The sequence below is a fragment of the Molossus molossus genome, unplaced genomic scaffold (genome assembly GCF_014108415.1).
Source record: "Molossus molossus isolate mMolMol1 unplaced genomic scaffold, mMolMol1.p scaffold_m16_p_18, whole genome shotgun sequence".
Lineage (NCBI taxonomy): Eukaryota > Metazoa > Chordata > Mammalia > Chiroptera > Molossidae > Molossus > Molossus molossus.
Genome location: NW_023425353.1, coordinates 47380303 through 47401699, shown reverse-complemented (window position 1 = coordinate 47401699; position 21397 = coordinate 47380303). Strand labels below are relative to the sequence as shown.

At 44.2% G+C, this 21397-nt stretch overlaps 1 protein-coding gene across 1 annotated transcript in view; it reads right to left on the bottom strand.

Moving 5' to 3' along the window:
* The window catches only part of RARB (retinoic acid receptor beta), a 168650-nt gene that overhangs the window by 75225 nt on the left and 72028 nt on the right, over positions 1-21397 (bottom strand). Inside the window, exon 3 of the mRNA XM_036267428.1 lies at positions 18847-18988. Coding sequence (XP_036123321.1) covers positions 18847-18988 — 142 coding nt within the window. The remainder of the gene's footprint in view (positions 1-18846; positions 18989-21397) is intronic.

Sequence of the window (21397 nt, the reverse complement as noted above, 5' to 3'; positions counted from 1 at the left end):
TGGATGTTATCCTCAGACATCAAGATGTCTAAATGTATGGAATGGATTTGTTTCCCCCTGGGGAAACAGACCGATGAACACAGTAGAGGCATCTATTTTTCTACCATTTCCATCTAAAGTGTTGTCAATACCCAATGTTACTTAGCCTAAAGTGTTAGAAAAATAGAAAAACAAAAGTTCTACCTTAATCTAAGGGAACCTCTTTTTAAGAAAATAATAGCTTTTCTTCTTTTCTTTATTATACAACTAATAGATGTGCACTGAAGTGAAATAATAAAATGAAAATACAGATAAGTTCAAAAAAGAGTAGAACAAGACATTTTGAGCTGTATCGCCCAAACTTTGTGTTTTTATGAGCTCAAACCATGCATAGTTTTGTTTCATAATTTCTAATTTAAGAACAGTTTCAGAGACTTCTGGTCACAATGGTGGGTAGGTAAACGTGGTCTCGCCTCCTCCCACAACCCCATCAAAGTTACAACTAAACTACAGAACAACCATCATTCAAACCCGCCTGACATCGAGCTGAATGGAAGTCCTACAACTACGGAATTAAAGCAGCAGCCACATCCACACAGGTAGGAGGGCGGAGGGGACGGGCTGGGCCCACACCCACGTGTGGCAGATAAAAATCAGGAGGACACCTCGGCTGGGAAGGTCCTCCCTGAGGACTGAGGGGTCCCCGTCCCACACCAGGTGCCCCGCCCAGGGTTCCAGTGCCAGGAAGAGAATCCCCATAACTTCTGGCTGGAAAAACCAGCGGGAACTGAGGCTCAGGGAGGCTGAGGCGGCTGGAGCCCCAGGCAGCTCCTTAAAGGGCCCGCACACGGACTTATCGGACTCTCTCCCTCTAAGCTCGGAGGGGAGGCAGCTCGAGGGGCGCCAGAGACACACAGGGAAGAACTGAGCTGTTTGGCACTGGAGCGAGGGCTGGAGAGGGGGCTTTCTCTGGGACAGACGTGCTGTCAGAGGCCTTTGTTCCTTTGGTGAGCCCTTCCCTGGGACGGCAGACAGCCCCCATATCTGGGACTCCAGCAACCTGGCTCACACTGGTAGCCCCGCCCTGGTGACTCCCTGAGGCCCCGCCCCACCCAACTTTGAGGCCCACCCAAGCTGTTGCCACTTGCTTAACCATAGGATTGGCTTGTCTTGGATCCTGCTTCAGGTTTTCCTAAATTCTTTCAAACAAGCAGCATCTGGTCTCAGCTAGTTCCATACCGCTTGTTAAGCAATACACAGAAACAAACACAGGGAGGCAGCCAAAATGAGGAGACAAAGAAACAGGTCCCAAATGAAAGAACAGAACAAAACCCTAGGAAAAGAACTAAGTGAAATGGAGATAAGCAACCAAAAACAGATGCTGACTTCAAAATACTGCTTATAAGGATGCTCAATGAACTTAGTGAGAACCTCAGTGAACTTAGGGAGGGCCTCAAGAGCATAAAAAAGGACCAGTCAGAAATGAAGGATGCACAGTCAGAAATGAAGGAGGCACTAACTGAAATAAAGAATAATTTACACAGATTCAATAGTAGAGTAGGTAAAGCCAAGAAGCAAACCATCGATTTGGAATATAAGGAAGCAAAAAACACCCAATCAGAACAGCAAAAAGAAAAAAGAATCCAAAAAAATGAGGATAGTGTAAGGAGCCTCTGGGACAACTTCAAGCGTGCCAACATTTGCATCTTGGGGGTGCCAGAAGGAGAAGAGAGAGAACAAGAAATCGAAAACCTATTTGAAACAATAATGGCAGAAAACTTCCCTAACTTGGTGAAGGAAACAGACATACAAGTCCAGGAAGCACAGAGAGTCCCAAACAAGATGAACACCAAGACACATCATCATCGAAATGCAGAAGGTTCAAGACAAAGAGAGAATCTTAAAAGCAGCAAGCGAAAAGCAGTTAGTAATCTACAAGGGAGTTCCCATTAGATGTCAACTGATTTCTCAAAAGAAACTTTGCATGCCAGAAGGGAGTGGCAAGAAATATTCAGAGTGATGAAAAGTAAGATCCTACAACCAAGATTACCCTATCCTGCAAAGCTGTCATTTAGAATCGATGGCCATCTAAAGAGTTTCCCAGACAAGGAAAAGCTAAAGGAGTTCATCACCACCAAACCGTTATTATATGAAATGTTGAAGGGTCTTTTTGAAGAAAAAGATTTTAAAAAATATGAACAAAATGGCAATGAATACATAGCTATCAAAAATTGAATCTACAAACAAAATGAACAAGCGGAACAGAAACATTCTCATAGACATAGAGAACATTTTGTTGGTTGCCAGATGGGAGGGGGGTTGGGGGAATGGGTGAAAAAGGTGAAGAGATTAAGAAGTACAAATTGGTTGCTAGACTGGCAAACCTCAAAGGGAAGGGGGTTGGGGGGTGGGAAGAAATAAACCAAAGAACTTATATGCATATATGCATACCAATGGACACAGACAACAGTGTGCAAAAAGGCAGGTGGGGGGCGGGAGTGGGGAGGAGGGGGTCAATGGGGGGGAAAATGAGGAACATCTGTAATACATTCAACAATAAAGATGAAAAAAAAAACCAGTTCCAGTTTTCATTCAGTTTTAATAAATGCAATATCATTAGTCATAAAGAAAATGCAAACTGAAACCACAATGAAATATCACATCATACCAAGTAGAACGTCTAAGATTAAAAGGACTGAAATACTGCCGATGGAGTATAAAATGGGAGGTGACCGCTCTAGAAAACTGGCCATTATTTATCAAATTAAGCACACGTGTCCTTATGACCCAGTAATTCCAATTCTGGGTATCTACCCAAGAGAAATAAGGAAAACTGGCCATTTTTAAAAATAAAATTAAACACGCATGTCCCTATAACCCAGTTATTCTCTTGAGTATATACCTAAGATAAATGTCTATGTCCCACACAAGCCATGTACAAGGATGTTCATGGCAGTTTTATTCATAACAGCCCCAAACTGGAAACAAGGCCAAACATCCGTGAAGGTGAGACCTGCATACCTATAAATGGAACACCAGTAAGCAAAAAGGGAAGCAAACAACCAGCCGGCACATGCACCAATATGGAAAAATCCTACAAACCGAATGATGAATGAAAGACAGCAGATACAAAAGGGCAGACTGTAGATTCCATGCCGATGAATGTCATCAGGCAAAACTAATCTCTGGTGACAGACATCAGAGTAATTTACCTTAACTGCAACCCACTCAAATCAAGATAAGGAATATTCCAACCCCAGAAGGTTCCCATAGTCTAACATCTTGACTTGAACGGTGGTTAAAAGGATGCAGACATTTATCAAACCTTATAAAACAGTACATTTAAGGTCCACATCCTTCAGAGATGTAAAGTTTACCTTAATAAAAAGATAAATGTTTTAAAATGTAGTTTCTTTTTGCCTTAAAAGGAAAAATCTCATAGGAACTGAGAAGATAACCCAGAAAGACAGTATTTGAAGGAGCAAGCTGTTAAATAATAACATTTGAAATGGAATGAGGAGGTGAGCCACCCCTTATTCTGAGATGACAACCTTTATTGTGCTCTCTTCAATGTCAGATCCACAGTCATTTCTTTTAGGGTTTAGGGTCATAATGATGACCATGGTTTTCTATAACCTTTTCATTGCAATTTGGAAAACAGATGAGATTTAACGACATGGAGGGATGTCCTAAGGAAGAGCAACGACAAATGTCAAGGACATCCTAAATAACACTCCTCCCCACCCCCAGTTCTCTCTATACAAGGACCCCTGGGAGACATTCATCCCCAACATCAGTATCTGGGAAAAGCTGTGACTCTCCTGAACAATGAGGCTGTTTCCACATTGTGGACGCCAACAATCCTGCCTCGGACTTTGCTCCCCCAGGAACACCAGAATCAAACGGAAGCCCTTGTCCAGCATGCACACTCGATGCACAGATCAAACTCCATGGTTTATTTTCCTACATTCTATTAAGTCAATTATCCTAACATTTTTTTTAAATCCTTTGTTTTTTTTTAAAATTAAGATGAGCTTGCCCTGGCCGGTTTGGCTCAGCGGTTAGAGCGTAGGCCTGCGGACCAGAGTGTCCCAGGTTTGGTTCCTGCTAAGGGCATGTACCTTGGTTGCAGTTTGTCCCTGGCCCAGATTGGGGACGTGTGGGTGGCGACCATTCGATGTGTCTCTCACATCAATGTTTCTCTCTCTCTTTCTCTCTCTTCCTCCCTGTCTCCCTCCTGCTCTGTCTGAAGATAAATACAAAAATGTCCTCGAGTGAGGATTAAAAAAATAAATTAAGATGAGCTTTCTATAAACGCAGAACTTTTCCTTTAAAGGTGAACAGTCTCACAGAGAAATTCCTTTGAAGGCTGAAAAAAAAAAAAAAAATGTAGGATGGCCCCTGCCAGGTGGCTCAGTTGGTTGAAGCATCGTCCCATGCACTGAAAAGGTTTCAGGTTCAACTTCCAGTCAGGACACATACCTAGGTTGCAGGTTCAATCCCCAGTTGGGGCATGTTCAGGAGGCAACCGATCAATGTTTCTTTCTCTCTCTCAAAAAAAAAAATCAATAAACATCTCCTCAGATGAGGATTTAAAAAAATGTAGGTTGTCTATTCTACCAAGCTTTCAAGTTAACGTCTCTAAACCAGTCTTGATTTGATGATCACTTACTAGTTTAAAGCTCCACTGGCTTTAACGAATGAATCAACATGGAAAGACAGCTTGTTGTGACTTTTTTTAAATTATGGGAATAAAGAACAGTCGACTAATTAAACCAGATTCTACACAGGTTCACAAATCACATTTTGACTACACTACACATGTAAGAGAAATTTACAGACACGATTGATAATTCATCATTTAAAAACAACGATTCTTATGTTATCTTTTTTTTTTTTTTTTTTAAGCTGTTCATTATTTGATGGCTGCAATCGTTTTCCAAAACACAACACACTGTAAATGGATCCATGGGCTATTAATTTGCAGGGCATGGCACCGAAGGGAAAAGCTCGTTAGGTGGGTTGATGCAATTACAGGTATTACATAACCATCCTGGGAGAACTGAGTGAGTTGGGGATAATCCCATCGCCCGGGCTCTTTCCGCATTCAAAGCTGCCAGTGATCAAGGGCCAAATCAGATGAAAAGGCAGAAGGCAGAGAGGTCGAAACACCTCCTGAAGAAATGTGAGTATGTTAAAAGGGAAGAGTCTTCTAAAGAGAGGATGTTAGACTTCTCGTGTGATAACGTGATTTCTCTAGGCACGGGAGGGATGGCCGTCCTGACCCTCTCCAACACTACTTCCAAATTCCTCTTTCTTTTCCTTTTTGGCTGAGATGAAACATACACCATATACCTAGTTATGTACATGCTCCATTAATCTTCTTTAGAGTGTCCAGGACTCCACCAGGCTCCCTGTGCCCCTCTCAAATCCTGGGGCCAACCACCATGCTCAACTCTCATGTAGTTTTGCTCATTTTTAATTTTATACAAATGGAAACATGTAAGAATGCTGTTTTATTCCGAGTTCTTTGATTCAACATTATGTGTATGAGATTCTTCCATGCTGTCACATTTACCAGTTTCTTTTTTATTGCTTTGCATATTGTTATTTTAATTTGTCACAATGTATTTACACATTTTACTGCTGATGACACATGGGCTGTCTCCAGCTTTGGACTATTTGGAATAAAGTTGCTGTGAACATTCTTTTTTTTTTTTTTTTATTCTCATCTGAGAACATTTTTTGCATTTATCTTCAGATAGAGCAGGAGGGAGAGAGGGAGGAAGAGAGAGAGAGAACCATAGATGTGAGAGAGACACATCGAGTGGCTGCCACCCACACGACCCCAACTGGGCCGGGGACAAACTGCAACTGAGGAACGTGCCCTTAGTGGGAACCGAACCCGGGACCGGCCAGGGCCCTGTGAACATTCTTGTACGTATCTTTCGGTGGCCTATGCACTTACACCTCTTGAGGACGTTCCCAGGAGGGGAATCCCTGAGTCACACAGGAACATTAGCTTGGGAAGGGATCGCCACACTGTTTTCCAAACTTCGTCTCGAGTTATACTTCCACCAGCCACGCATGAGTTCTGGTTGCTTCACATCCCGCCAGCACCTGGTCTTGTCAGTGCTTTTAGAGGCAGCGCTACGTTCCAATTTGACGGACATCATCATTACTAAGGAACACAGAGCCACGCACAAGGCACTCTTTGGGAAAACAGGGCTTCGCATTCTGAGGGCTGGACACCATCATTACTCTGGGGAACGTGGGGAAAGCCACCTCCCAGTGACTTCGCAGCCCCAGGACCCAGCACGAGGAAGTCCTGATGTCTCCCTTCCTGAAACAACTCACTGGGCTGCCCCCTTTGGGGGGGGGGGGCAGGGGGACATGCTGAGCCTGCATGTTTTCACATTTCTGAGAGCTCAAAGTCCAAGAGCACCACAGCCAAGTTTCCTTTCAGTTTAAAACTCGCTCAAGCATTTCGTCCGAACGCTTTCAGCACACCGAGTGGGAATCCTTCACTCATTACATTTTGCACTCGATCCTCTTCCTGTCCTCATTAAAGCCCACGTCGACAGAGTTTACTAGAAGCGACTTGTATCTCCGTTCGGAAGGGCCTATCATGAGCGGCTTCTTCTAAGCGGTCCCATTTTGAAACACCAGGGAAATCCCTTAGTTGTTTTCGTATTTCAACAATATTGCTGAATCACAATTCTGTTTATAGGCTTGGCCGAATTATGTCATAAGATGCCCCCAGACGCAAAGGAAAATGGGGGTAGGGGTTGCATTCTCCATCGAAACAACATTTCTGCCCTAAAATCATGTTGAAAAGAAAGCAACCAAATTTTTAAAAATCGTGAGGGCAGTTTATGTTGATGCCATGAAATGTTGGAAAAATGAAGCGTGTCTTTGGGACAAAAACACTCCTTCTCTTGAGGAAACAGGGTATTCACTCTACTCGGCCCCAGTACTGAAATGATGCCTGTCTCCATCGGATAACTGATCAAATCTTTGCTTCCCTGTTTTAAAGGGGGGAGGATGAGAGAAATAACTCTGATAGTCAGTATTTTGTGAGGGCAGAGGGAAAGGAGACGGATGTAAGTGCTCGAGACCACTCCAAGAAGAGCAAGTCCCAGACCGTGCTCCATGCATGGATGTACAGAGCAGGTTAGGTAATCACCCTCCGGAGAACTGCTGTCATTGGGAGAAGGTACTCAGAGGACCATGTTCATCGCCCCGGAACACAGGGACCGCGAGACAGTTTCAGGTTGCTATTTTCACAAAGACGTTTGTTTCCAAACAGAGGGCCCTGTGCCAGCTGTTTCAGAAGCACTGGCATATTTACTCAGCCAACTCTCTGTGCTGGGGATTGTCTTTGGGCACTGAGGTTTTATCAATGTCTATTTCAAGCAGAATGAAAAAAACAAACAAAACAAAAACAGCTCAAGATGAAAACGTAGAATATCCCCGGCCTAGAATGTGAGATGCTTCCTTTTCTTACAGGGCTGAGGTTTGGTGTCTACCCCTCTCCGGCTCTGAAATGACCACCTGTCTTAGCATCTTCAGCGTGTCTCAGTTTAATTGCTGCTCTTTGCTTGTTCGTGGCACGTAACACGATAGTGCGCCTAACAAATTCTAGATTTGATGAACTATGATGCTCAGTGTGTACCATTTTGAGAGAAAACAAATCTTCTCTATTGGGACCTATTTACAAACATCCACCATGGACACACATGGTCCAGACACCATGTCATCGGAGGGGTAGAATGTCAGTATTCACATGATGCAAATGAGGGAAAAAGGCAGAGCAGAAAGGGCAAAAACAGACTCATTCTATCAGTGGGACATAATGCAAATCTCTGGCTCTTGGAAAGATCTGACGGAAGTCCCTGATTTAGAATCTCTACTTCTCAAGTACTGTGTTTCCAAGCCATCCCAGAAATTCCTGGTAAGTAACAAGGCTTTGGACTTACAGCTGAGGAACCAACTAGGAATAGGATGAGACTGTGCTTGCCTTTAAGACGCTCACAGCCTGAGCAGAGAACATGTGTGTATGTTCTCTCTCTTCCCCTCTTCCTCTCTCTCTCTCTCTCTTCCCCTCTTCCTCTCTCTCTCTCTCTCTTTCCCTCTTCCTCTCTCTCTCTCTCTCTCTCTCACACACACACACACCCCTACCTACCTCCGGAACTCAAAAACAAGTTTGACTTTCAAAATCACCCAACAGAGATGCCACTAGCAGGCCACACTGTAGAGAGCTGAGAGTAACACATCTGCCCCCTGTGGCTAGAGAAGTGAGTTTGCATGTTAAGGAGCAATGGCTGGAAGGATGAGCGGGAGGGAGGGACGGGGTGTGCATCCCAGGCAGACAGAACAGCACGCACACCCCGAGGCCACATCACAGGGCGCACATGCGCAGTGCTCGGTGGCAGCTGGTATGCGGGCCATTTTGGGAAGCACGACAGGGTCCTGGGTAGGCTGGGCAGACCGAGCCCGCTGTGCAGGGCTCAGACTTGAAGCTGACAGATTTGGAGCTGATTCTGTAAGAGATGAAGGGCCATGAAGCCCAGCACAGGATCATCTGGCTCAGAACCGACATCTTGCTTTGTGGGTGTTGCATCTGAGCCCCTCAAGGACAAATGTCAAATTTAACAGTACCCTTGTTGTGAGTAAATGGCCCACTAGGCCGAAAGGAACATTAGCTGTTCTGTACAGTCACTAACGACCATATCGATGATAAAATAGGCCATTTTTAGGAGACCAGAATGGGTCATTATCAGAGCAGGAGGAAGAGTAATGAGAGCTAACACTTAGCTAAGAAATGTCTTTAGTCCCTACCATAAATTCATTCATTTCCTCCCAATAGCCATATGAGGTGGGTCTCACTATTAGAGAGGGAACCAGAGGCGCAAAGATGCTCAATAACCTGCCCAAGATCACACAGAGCTGAGGGGTTTCTGGATTCGAACCCAGGATGCCCCTCAAGTCTGCACTTTAAGCCACAGCTCTACCTGCTGGTCTACAGAAGGGGGAGTCAACAGTGCAACTTGAGGTCTCCCTGGTTCCTCCTATTCCCTCCATCAGTTCACCTAAATGCTTGAATCTCATATTGATAGTTCCCCCCATTCGTCAACGCTACCTTGTACCAGGACAGGACTGAACCCTGAGGATCCAAGGAAAGCAAGACCCCACTGCCCATGCCGAGCTAAGTACAGCTCAGGACTGGGGAAGGGCTGAGGGCCGGGTCAGCAGGGTACTGACAACGGCTGAGGCACTACAGGGGGCTGAGGGGGCTGAGACTCCCCCAGACTCTGCCCTATTCCTGTTCAGATACAAGAACATATTACCAGCAACATATAAAAACAGATTTTATCAAACTTCAGATCTTCCCATACGACCTTCACCATTTGTCACATACTCACAGGCCACTGTGCTCTTATGGTTTCTGTCTAAATTGATTTTTCCCCTTAAAATTTAGAGAGTTTTATATTACTACTATTATAAAAACAATCGTATTCCTCTCTATAAAGAGGAGGGTAGAACACAAACAGCGTTCTCAGGGCGACTGCCTGTTTTTGTAAATAAAGTTTTATTGGAACAAAGTAATGTTCATTCATGAAGCTTTCATGATGCAATAGCAGATAGAGTCAATGAGTTGCAACAAACACCGAATGCCCTGCTAAACCTACAATATGTGCTGTCTGGCCACCGAAACAGTGCACAACTCTGAAATAAATACAGTTTAGTGTTGACTAGGTATGCATGGTTGCCTGTCCTCTCTCTGTATAAAAGGGGATTAACAAAGGAATAGGAGGTATTAATTAAGGCTGTTCTGGCATCAAAGTGAGATTTTCTCACTGGTAATAAAGCCTGAATATTTAAAGGGAGTAACTGTATCATTACATGATTTGATAATATTCCATACTAAATTCAACACTCCCTAAAATTACATTTCATACACTGTGTGCGGAGTTTGCACTTGGGGAAATTCCACATTAAACTAGTACATCCATCAAATCAAATCACATATGCAAATGAGAGAATATGTGATTTGGGAGCAAAGATGGGCGCAGCTACCGAAAAGTTGTCAGCATTAAAAGCTCACAAGAACTCTCTTTGTAAATACTGGGAGCTGGAGTTGGGCAGAACCCACAGGTTTAAGCCAGCGGTGTGGCTTTAGGCAGGTCTCGTAGCTTCTCTGAATCTCAGGACACCGAGGATCATCCTACTACGCCTGTCCTACCTGCCACATCTGATGAGCTGAAGTCTGGGAGACTGTGCTGTTGGCAAAACACTGTGCGACCATCAATCACCCTAGTATCACCAATGTCCTCCTCGGCCCTCCTCCCACATGGGTATCGAAGGAGAAGCCTAGGAGGGAGGGAGGCTCACTCCTCGGTGACTCGGCATGGGTTTGGCACTGCCCGGGAGACCCCGAGGCCTCACCCTGAGCTAGCCGATGCAGGACGGGGGCCAGGCGTCCTCTCTAACACCCCAGTTCGGCTTTCCCCTTGGCACTGAGTTCCACGATCCCAAGATCCCGCCCCATTCTCTGATTACACTTGTTTCGGCATCTCCCCGCAAATGAGCCACCTGCCTCCCAGGTTCCAGGAGCCGAGGAAGGTGGACAGTTATTTTGGAAATGATGCCTTCCAGCCTTATTTTGATGCTGTGACTTAATATTGGGTTGTATGCCTACACTGAGGCGTTATAAACTATTCAGGATGAACAGAGCCTCCACGCGCCCCCGTTCTCCTAGAGGACCACTAAGGCTGACGTTAAAAACAAACAAGCAAACAAAAAACCAAAACAACAAAACCAAAGCGGTGGCAGCAGTGACAAGAACAGAGAACAGAGCCTGTGTCCCCACGAGAGGAAGAACCTGAGAGAACAGCTATCATTTATTTAGCACCTACTATGTGCCAAGCACGGTGCTAATGCATTATCCTCACGAAGTCCAATGTGCAACACAATCCCGCGAGGTGTCTACGATAAGCCCCATGTTGTAGGGTAGCTCGTTCCACTTGAAGCAAAACTACACATCTTGTCCAAGGTGAGACAGCTAGAGAGTCAAGGCGGATCTGAACCCAGTTCAGGCTAACCCCACAGCCCTTTGTCCCCTCCTCTGCTCTGTCCCACTGTGTACCGGAAACCTTTTCTTCCTAAGGTGAGAATGTGCTGAGCGTCCCCTTTCCAAGAGGCAGGCTGCAGGGAGAAAGGTGTTAGTCAAGCTGAAGGAATTTTAATACTTCCTTTGCCGTCTGAGTGTTAATGGGCTTTGAGTCCCACAGTGGCAGTGACATCACTGGGCTGTCGGTGCCCAAACGGAATTTGTTGTTGTTTTTTTAATCTCCTGGACAGATGCAGAAAAACATTAACATTTGGCAGGTGGAAAGGGACAGCCGATTTTTAGCTTCAAGCTCTGATGACATTTTAAAATATGAAATTACAAAGTTTCCAGTCTTTCATTTACTTTTGGGGGGCTCTTTGGGGAGAAGGGGAAGGTGGGGGTTAATGCTGCATTCTCTGGTGAGCAGAACAAACGCTCATAGTGAACCTTGGAAATGCAGTAACCAGCTAGGATGTAACCAGGGAACAAATGAAGAAATAAACTAAAATTAGAAAGACATTAAGTGCCCTGATGATGATTTTTATGTAATTTCCCAAGTACACAGGGCAACCTACAATATGAATTTCCTCATTATTAAGCCAGTAAAATCTAGCTGTAGGACCAATGTGCACATCAATATAATTTGTGCACCCACAAAAGTGATTTTAACTGAGGTTAAGTGCCTTTAATCCAAAAGGTTTGTTTTAATGTAAGCTTAACACTAAAGGAAAAACGAGAAAAGCACAGAACGACAGAAACCTCTCATGGAAGTATCTAAGCGTCCGTACAAAGCACATTCATTCCATCCAATCGACCCATGGGGACGTTCCTGTCTCAAGTATAAATCGGAATTTAGAGACTTTATAAAAAGCTGTTTTTAAGCTCAATACGCCCCAAATGAGAAGGTGTCAATGAGTGCTTAGGGACTCTTAAATTCAGAGATTATTCAATTGCTCTATTCTACAAATACACTTATGAAACTGTCACAGGAAAAAATGCTGTGAAATAAACACTAAACAACATTCTCAAACAAAATCAAAGGCACGCTTTGCCCACCACTCAAAGGCACGGTCACACACACACAAGCTCCAAGAGCAGTCTGAAGAGGCGCCTTTGTGAATTAATGGCCAGTGGCATTCGGAAAGAAAAGCAATAGAATGGGGTTGGCAGCCACATTACCTTGCATAATATCTCTGTTACAGATACAGGGTGGGGGCACCCCATCTTGATGGGCAGAGGACCAGGGGAATTGGTCAAATGCTAGAAGAATCCAGGGTCTGCTACTTTCCCTTCATCACAACACACAAGTCTTGATTCTGGCTTAATTCTTATCTTCCATTTGTTCTGTTGGCCTCCTGACCCCAATGTCTAGCCTATCCCTAGATCCTTTCCTTCTGTGAATGAGCAACTTGATAGCCAAAGTTCAGCAAAAGGGAGTGAGCCCCAAATCCCACCACTTGTCCACTGTCGCCGGTCCACCTTAACGGGGCTTTGGCCATGCAGAGTTACACGAGATGCCTGCTCCGTTCAATCGATTTCCATAGCAAACACACTAGCGGATCTAACGTCTTCCAGGGGAAGGAGCTGGTAAAAGGCGGCAGATGGCAGAAACACTGTTGTCTAAACAGGGTTCAAAGCATGATTCTCACATCATGGCTGGGCTCTTAGTCAACCTTGATGATGTTCCTCTTATCCTGGTAGAAAACACAAACCCAACGAAGTTGAATTACTTCTTCTGAGCCCGGATCAAAGAAGTAAATGACTGGAAGCTGAATAGATACACACCCAGAATTGTTCTGACAGCTTTTCAGAAAGTAAAGCCAGGGAGATGCTGGATTTGGTTGTCTTCAAGCAGTAACATTTAACCCCTTGACCAATCTAGCATCAGGCTAACTGGGACTCCGGAGTGCGGGAGACTTGGGCTTGCCTTTTAGGAGTTTATCATGGAGCCAGGGAGCCTCCCTGGTGTGCGAAGGATCACTCTGTAATCAAGTTTGCGGTTCGTAGAGGTGCGTGCAAAGCACTACAGGGACACCCGGAAGGATGAATGACTCTGCCTAGAGTGTTGGGCGGGGTCCAATGGATGCTTCAAAGAGGAAGTGACATTTCAGCAGGCTCCTGAGGCTCAGTTGAAGGAGGAAGGAGGTGAACACACAATGCCAGAGAACCACCTCTGCAAAAATACGAAGGTATGAGGTTCGTGGGTCAGCACGGTCCAGGGAGGCTGGGGTGGTCTACTGGTAGGAGATGAGGGGATGACAGTGGGAGCTGGAGATGAGATCACAAAACAGCTCTAAGTGGCACACCTGGCCATTAGAGGAGCCATGTGTAGCAGAAGTAGGTAAACTATAGCCATCAGGCTAAACCCAGCCCTTCACCTGCTTTTGTAAATAAAGTTTTATTGGAACACAACCACACCCATTGGTTATATGTCTTCTATGGCTGCTTTTGTGCTACATCAGAATGGAGTGATGGAGAGAGATCATAGGGCCCACAAAGCCAAAAAAATTTCCTATTAGGCCCTTTAAAAAAAAAATGTTTTCTGATCCCTGGCTCCAAGGTTTGAACTGTTCATTTGAATTTCTGTAACTGACACAGATGCCTGTGTCAGACCATCTATGCTCCTCCAGTCTCTACGCAGCACGGTCTCAACGCTTCTCCTTCTCCATCATGGGCAATTTGCTGTTTATCTGCATCATTAACTGGTTCAGACATCTCGTTCACAGTCCCAAATTCTGTCTTCGTTTAGTGTTTCTCTTTTTCACTTCTTGTTTTTGTTCCAGGGTTCAGCCGCACACTGCCTATGCTGACATGGGTGTGAGCCTCCCGTCCCACCAGCAGAGGCTCATCACTCAACGATGAGTCAGTTGCTTCCTCTGCCTCCTTCCCAAGTTCTTCATAAATTTTTGTATCACTTTTAGAATGCTGCTGAAAATCGATTTTTTTCCCTTGCTGTTACCACTTTTAGATTCCATGCTCTGACAAATAGCCATTCCTCTGAAAAAAGGCTCCCCTAGCCTTACAAACCCCTTGGAAAATAAAAGATATAACAACCAACATTTACAGAACAGAAGAACGAGAGAATATTCATGCTTTCCTGTTGGGCCACACCAAAGGATTTTACTAGTAAATACACCTATACATTTAAAAACAAATTTGATCTATAAAAAATTAAATTTGCATATAACTGTCCAGGGGTGTATCTCTAATATACAGCAAGGAGTGTGATTCTTGTTTTATTAATAATGACTGGCAATGAATTGGAGTTGAAAAGGTAACTCAAGAGTTTTAAAAGCTCCTTAATAACTCCGAGTCCTGGATCCAAATCCCCTCACTGTGTTACCCTGAGTAAGTTAATAAAACTTTCTGTGCCTTAGCCTCATCTACCAAAAAATAAAAAAATAAAAAAATAAAAAGGGAGGGAGGAAGAGAAGGATTTTAACTTACTTGTCTCAAATGGGATAAAGCATTTAAAGAGGTTAACCCTGTGCCTGGCACATACACCTTATGTTAGCTGTTACTATACTATGATTCTTAGGTATCTTTCTTTCTCTGTCTTTTTTCCCCTCTCCCTTTTACTTTCGTTCCCTTCCCATTTTCTGTCCCACCCCCACCAGCACAAGGAATAAGAATAAACTGGGAACAGCACTGTGTGACAGGAGGCTACTTTCTGACTTCCCACTGAGAAACAGTTCCTCCCTGACTCCTGGCCCGCGTGGTTTGGGTGAGGTCAAACTCCATCAGTCTCCCAGGGACTGGCACATGATCTAGACCAGTCAATCACAGTAGTCCACCCACCCCTACCAAAGTACCACGCTCCTGGAGGAGCACGTGACCCAAGTTAGGCCAATCACAATTGGTCCCCAGGCACAGGTAGAGTCTCTGTCTTACTGCTGGGTAGACTATAGGCCTGGAGCTATTGGTAGCTGACTTTATTGGCCAAGAGGAAAATCTTCCCGGAAAGGAAACCAACATAGCACAAAACCCCCCAAAAAACAGCCTTGAAGAGGCACAATGCCCTGAAAAGGAACACAAGCCCTTGGACACAGCTGTGTTACTCAGACCTGTTCAGTTACATGTGCCGATTATTTTTCAGCTTATGCAGTTTGAGCTGGGTTTTCTGTTGCTTGCGTCCAAAGAGTTCTGACACATAACAAACTGACCAGACCTATGGCCAGAACTGAATACAAATCTTGCTAATCTTGGTCTTGCAAAGAAAGCATGGCAAGGGAAGGTGGCAGGCGTGAATTGCAACCTCTGTCTGTCTTCAGCCAGTTGGGGATTGCCGGGAGAAGCGCTTCATCTTTCTGGGTCCTCGGGTACTAGTATGTCAAATGAGGGAGGTGAGTGAAAATCAATCTCTGAGATCCCTTTTCAGTTCTAACTTTCCATGAGTCTCTATTATTCTTGGGTTCCTTTCAGTCACGTATGTTGTGGTATAAATGGTTACCGATCCTCATGTTTTCCTGCTTCCTTCTGTTTCAGTGTTAAAAATATTCTATTAGAGCCTCCTTTCCTATACTCCAAATGTTTACTTCTTTCCCTTCAATTTCCTTCTATGGAAAATATATTTATTTTTGTGTACTTGGGCATACGGATGCCGTTTTCTCCCCATTTCTATATTTTTAAATCTAATTAAGGTGATACGTTCCTTGAGGGTGGAAACTAGAGCTTTCCTGTGGGTGCAAACATTATTTTTGTTAATTGCTAACCAAGTTGCCAGCTTTTACAGAGCAGCAGGATATGGGTTTTAAGTAATGTAAGCAGGAAATGGGTCTCCAGCCCACACAAAATAAATGCAAAAGTACTGATTTTCCTTGAGTCCACATCTGGCTTACTCATTTATAATTTCAGTCTGAACTGGAATTCTCCCACAGAACTATAGTGTGGCATCCATGTCTACAGAATGTCAGACCGAAAAAAGGAGCATTAGGTGATCATCCTGTGAGTCCCACTCATACCTATAAATAATCTGGCTCTTTCAGATAATATCATGTTTTTTTCTTCAATAAAAGAATGTGGGACCTTAGCTAAGTGGCTGTTAGCTTCATATCGTCCCATTCACTGATTTTAAGTAATTCAGTAGCTCTGAAGTTTGGAGGGACCAAAAGGAACTGGCTGAAACGTGGCCAACGAACCCATCATCTACAGAGAGAACCATCCAGAGGGAAAGGACCCTCCCCAAAGGGATGATACAGACAGGATGCTTTCCTGAGGACCCAGTCCATTCTTGTTCATCAGGGCCCCAAATATGAACAAGACTCCAACTCCAACTGCCTTAATGGCTACTTCTTGGCAAATATAACAAAATGATCTGCAGGCAGAGGTCTCAGGGTTGGTTGATTGAGTAATTCAATGATGCCACTCAGGGCATGCTTTCTGTCTGTCTTTTCCACTCCTCCATCCACAGTGCCTGCTTTGTCCTACAGTGGATTTCCCTTGGAGATGGAGGAGAGCTGTTTGTGGCCACTTGCTTCCTTATTCATGTGCACTGGGAGGGAGGTCATTTCTGACCCAATATTCTTAGCATGAGTCGTTTTGTTTTGGTAATTTTATTTTGATAAAATTTCAAAGTTGCTAAAAAGTTTCAAGAATAGCCCTGGCCAGTTTGGCTCAGCGGTTAGAGCGTCGGCCTGCGGTCCAGAGAGACCCGGGTTCAGTTCCCGCTAAGGGCGCGTACCTCGGTTGCAGTTTGTCCCCGGCCCTGGTTGGTCGTGCGGGTGGCAGCCACTCGATGTGTCCCTTCACGTCGATGTTTCTCTCTCTGTCTCCCTTCCTCTCTCTCCCTCCCACTCTATCTGTACAAAAAATGGAAAAATATCCTCGGGTGAGGATAAAAAAAAGTTTCAAGAATAGTACAAAAGAATTTCTGTATATCCTTCTTCCAGATTCCTAATTCTTAACATTTGCCACATTTTCTTTCTGTCTCGCTACACACACACACACACACCTCTTGAGCCATAGAGTTAACTGTAGACATCAAGAACAAGAATATTGTCTTATATAATAGTCCAATGAGCAAAGTCAGTAAATTGAAAGTTGATACAATGCTATATTCTCATCTATAGTGCATATTGAAATTTCACTAATTGTCCAAATAATGTCTTTTATAGCTATTTCACCTCTGATCTTGGATCCATCTGGATTATGCATTGCATTTAGTTGTCCTGTCTCTTTCAATCTGGAACAGCTCCTCGGTCTATCCTTGTCTTGCATAATCTTGGCATTTCTTAAGGGGACTGGCTATTTTTTGTAATTGGGTTATATGCTTTCTTATTCTGGAATTTTCATATATTCTAGACACAAGTCCTTTATCAGAAGTTTATAAATACTTCCTCCTAGTCTGTGGCTTGTCTTTTCATTAATTTCACAGTATCCCCTGGAGAACAAATATTTTAAATTTTGATGAAGTCTAGTTTATCATTCTTTTTCTTTTATGGATCATAAGCATGAGTCTTCAATTCATTCTCATTGGACCCGACTAGGTTCATGCTCACTCCACGCACCAATCAGTGACTGGGACTGGGACACAGAAAGTGCTAATCGGCTTCAGTCAACTGAGCTGGTCCCAACCCTGAAGTTTTCCCTGAAGTGTAGAAATCCAAGAGGTAGAAAAGTGAACTGAACTCTGGGCACAGTTAAGATGCTGGGCAGGACACCACGCAACAGCCCCAGTAGTAGCTCCTAGCAGAGAGCGTCTGCTGGGAGCACTCAGAGCCATGCTGCGGGGCTATGGGGCTTTCCCTCCCCAGGCTCCTCCTCCGTGGCCACATTTTCCAGTTCCAAAATCCAAGGGCCCTGTAACATAAATCTTCAAACCCTACTGTGGGATTGTGGCTAAGATGCCTATTTTGTCCCACCCTCTTAGGGGGCAGTGGTCCTGTCTCAGACACCGCCAGAGCCCAGTGTCCCATCCACAGTCTACCTTTGCCAAATCCCCAAGTGATGGGCTGAATGAAACAGCAGCGATCCCAACACCTTCCTTAGCCTGCCTGAACCAAGCCACTGGCCTGTCAACTTCTTATTCCCTACATTTGAAAGCACCCAAAGAAAAGAAAGTAAGAATGAAATTTTTTGTCTTCTGCCTATATTAAAGCCCCTCTAATTCAAATCCCTATTATCTGATGTTTAGTGCTGGACCACTCATTTTATCTACTAAAAATGTTCTTTTTTTGCATTAATCAAGTATATCATTGTTTGGAAGAGGGGGTGGCAGGGAGAAAAAAAAAAAGTTCTAAATTAAGTTTGGAAAAAATGCCAGCGTGCCACATTTCTCCACGTTTCTCCCACAACGAAAATGTTACGCTCCCTCCCCTCTTTGTACAAAGGGCAGACTCTCACTACTGCCGACCTTCACGCCTCTCGTCTCATCGTATTCTTACCAATACAAGCAACACTCGATTCCCATCGCCAAGATGGGGAAACGGAACCTCCGACTGGCCATGCGGTATGTTCGAGTCACCCGCGGCTCTGAAACACAGTTACTGACTGCTCTGGAACACAGACCTGCCACCCACGACACCCAACTCCCATCTTTTCACCAACTGCCACTCGGTTTTATCTGAAAAGTCCCCACAGTTATTCTATTTTCATGCCATCCCTGTTTACACCTGCCCTTGGCAATATGTCATCAGTGTCACGTCTGAATTCCACACGCTGACGCCCCCACGACTTGATTTTGGAAGCTGAGCACATCATATTTACAGATAAGGCAAACAGGAAAAAAAAAATTTTTTTTTCGAGACTCCACTTACATTCTTTGGACATTCCCACTTCAAAGCACTTCTGCAGTCGACAGTACTGGCATCGATTCCTGGTGACTTTATTAATAACACAGTTCTTATCTCGGTGACAAGTGTAAATCATGTTCTTCTGAATACTTCTGCGGAAAAACCCCTGCAAGCAAGCAAGCGAGAGAAAACGGAGTCAAACTACCGAGCTTCGTGGGAAATCAAAGCCGGCGTTATCAACGCACTGATGGCGCGTTCTGAGTAATGAAGTGATGGCAGCAGAAAAGTTAACTTAGTTAAGCCTTAAAATCCTTGCGAAATATTAAGAGTCAGTTCTCCCTGTTTTGCAAACCGGAGAGCCCCTTTTAATCAAACCGAGACATGACTGTTATTATCTTGCTAAAGGAAATTAATACCAAGCTGATTCACTTCGAAAGCACAATGCAGAGAGTTGGGTTCCCTCCAAGTAGGCAAACTTCAGAAGAGGTTCACTTGCTGGCCAGGATGGTTTCAGACGAAACCCAAAGTACGAGGCACCGCCTTTGCAAGAGAAGTCGTTCGACTGGTGACAGAATTAGGTCTTTTCAACGGAGGCTTCTCTGAGTTCTTTTACATATTTAACTCCTACTAGGGTATTTAAAATATGGTTTAATGTACAATGTTTCCAAAAAAAATTATCCAGAAAACAAGACAGAAAAACAACTGCCTATTTCATGGCATATCAGAGGTGTCCTTTCCAATCTAGTAACCGCTGACCTGTGACTATTTAAATCAAAATAGATGAAAAATAAAATTAAAATTTCAATTTCTCATTTTCACTCGCTACATTTCAAATGCTCAACAGTCACATGTGGACAGTGGCTGCCACACCACAGCACAGCCACACCACACTTTCGTAATTGCAGACAGTTCCATGGGGCAGTGTTGACCACAGCGCTGACAAGCTTACCTAAGGGTCATCCAACACTCTTGAGAAATGTAACTGTTTGACTTACTATTTACTATAGATTGGACCCAGACTCTGTCAGGATCGTAGAAGACTGGGAAATCACGAACAATATTTGTCTAGTATAGGTAAAAGGATTTCTGCTTGGTTGAAATATAACCCCCCAAATTACTGTTTTATTGCCTGTGGGACATTAACGAGTTTTGTATCTAACTTTACAACCCTATTCCAGCATTCTTTTTCCCTTTCCTTCCACCCATCCATGAATCCGTCCGTCCATCTATCCCACCTATCCACCTACCTAGATGTTTTTCTCATATCCTCCTTTGAATCTGCTCGGTCACCCTACTGGTACCCTCCTTACTGAGTTAAGTAAGTCTTCAATGTGTGCTTACTGAATATTTGGATGAGTTGCTAGCTCTTAATTCTCTGAAAATGGCATTTTGACCACAGGACCAATTTCTCCTGATTTCTGTGAAACATTGATAAAATAAAGCAGGCTTCTGCTCCATGAGCACAGGGTCCTGACCTTCCCTTCGTCCTTCCCATGTCTCTCACACAGCTTTGCAGACCCAGATAACCCTGTGCCGCTTGCTAAGTGCACAGATGGACGAACAGGGAGAGGAAGGTCTGCCCACGGCCCTCTCTCTCTTCCACTGCCCAACGAAAACCTCCATGTCACCATGAGTGTTAAAAGAAGAGCTTCACATTCTCCACTGCGATCTGACGTTTACTTACATGAGACACAGTCCTCTTAAATGTAAGAAACACACCAGCAAACGTGTTGAGCAGCAAAGACTCGCCATCTGAGTTCAACTTTCCCTGTAGTACATTAACACCCCAGGAGCCAGAACTAAACACATGCAAAGCTAAGGCGCATTAGCGGAGAAAGCTCGTGGAACACATTGTTTAGGATATTTACATGGGCACCCTAGGATTTTAATGTCTAAATAAACATACTTTTACTGGCAAGCTACAACTGTAAACGCCTGGAAATCTTAGTTAAGGTTGCTGCTCCTGTCACATCCCAGACACATCCAAGAAAACACAGTTTATTTTTATGCCTCTGGAGCTACAAATATGCTCAGAATCTAAAATAACAGGTTGCAAATACTTTTTGAAACCCTCCCAGAATCCGTGCAGAGTGCTCATATCCAAACACATCTTTTCCTGAAAAAAGTACCTACAGGACCCTTCTGGCTGCAAGATGTACACACTCCCTTCCCAATAACATCATTGCTTTCCTGCCAAGAAACGCCAACACGGTGGAAGACCTGGTCTCCTCCGCATGTGTGAAGCCAGTGAGCCTAGGACAGAGGGGACCTCCACTTACTAAAAACTGAATATTCAGTTCAGCAAATTCTTAGTGAGTGAGCATGGAGGAGAGGAAACCACCTCATGATGCTCGGATGAAAGAAGAAGGCAGAATTCAAGAACTTTATAGGTCACTAATTATCCAGCCAGTGCGGTTCAATAACAATGACGGCAGAAACTAAATAGGACTTCTTGGTTTTCCCAATCAGATTTTTGGCTGGATTTCAGGAGAGGGTCTAAGTTTCAGTAAATCATTTCCACCAAGGTAAGAATACTTGCTGATGAAACTATATGCTGTGAGGCATTTTTATACAT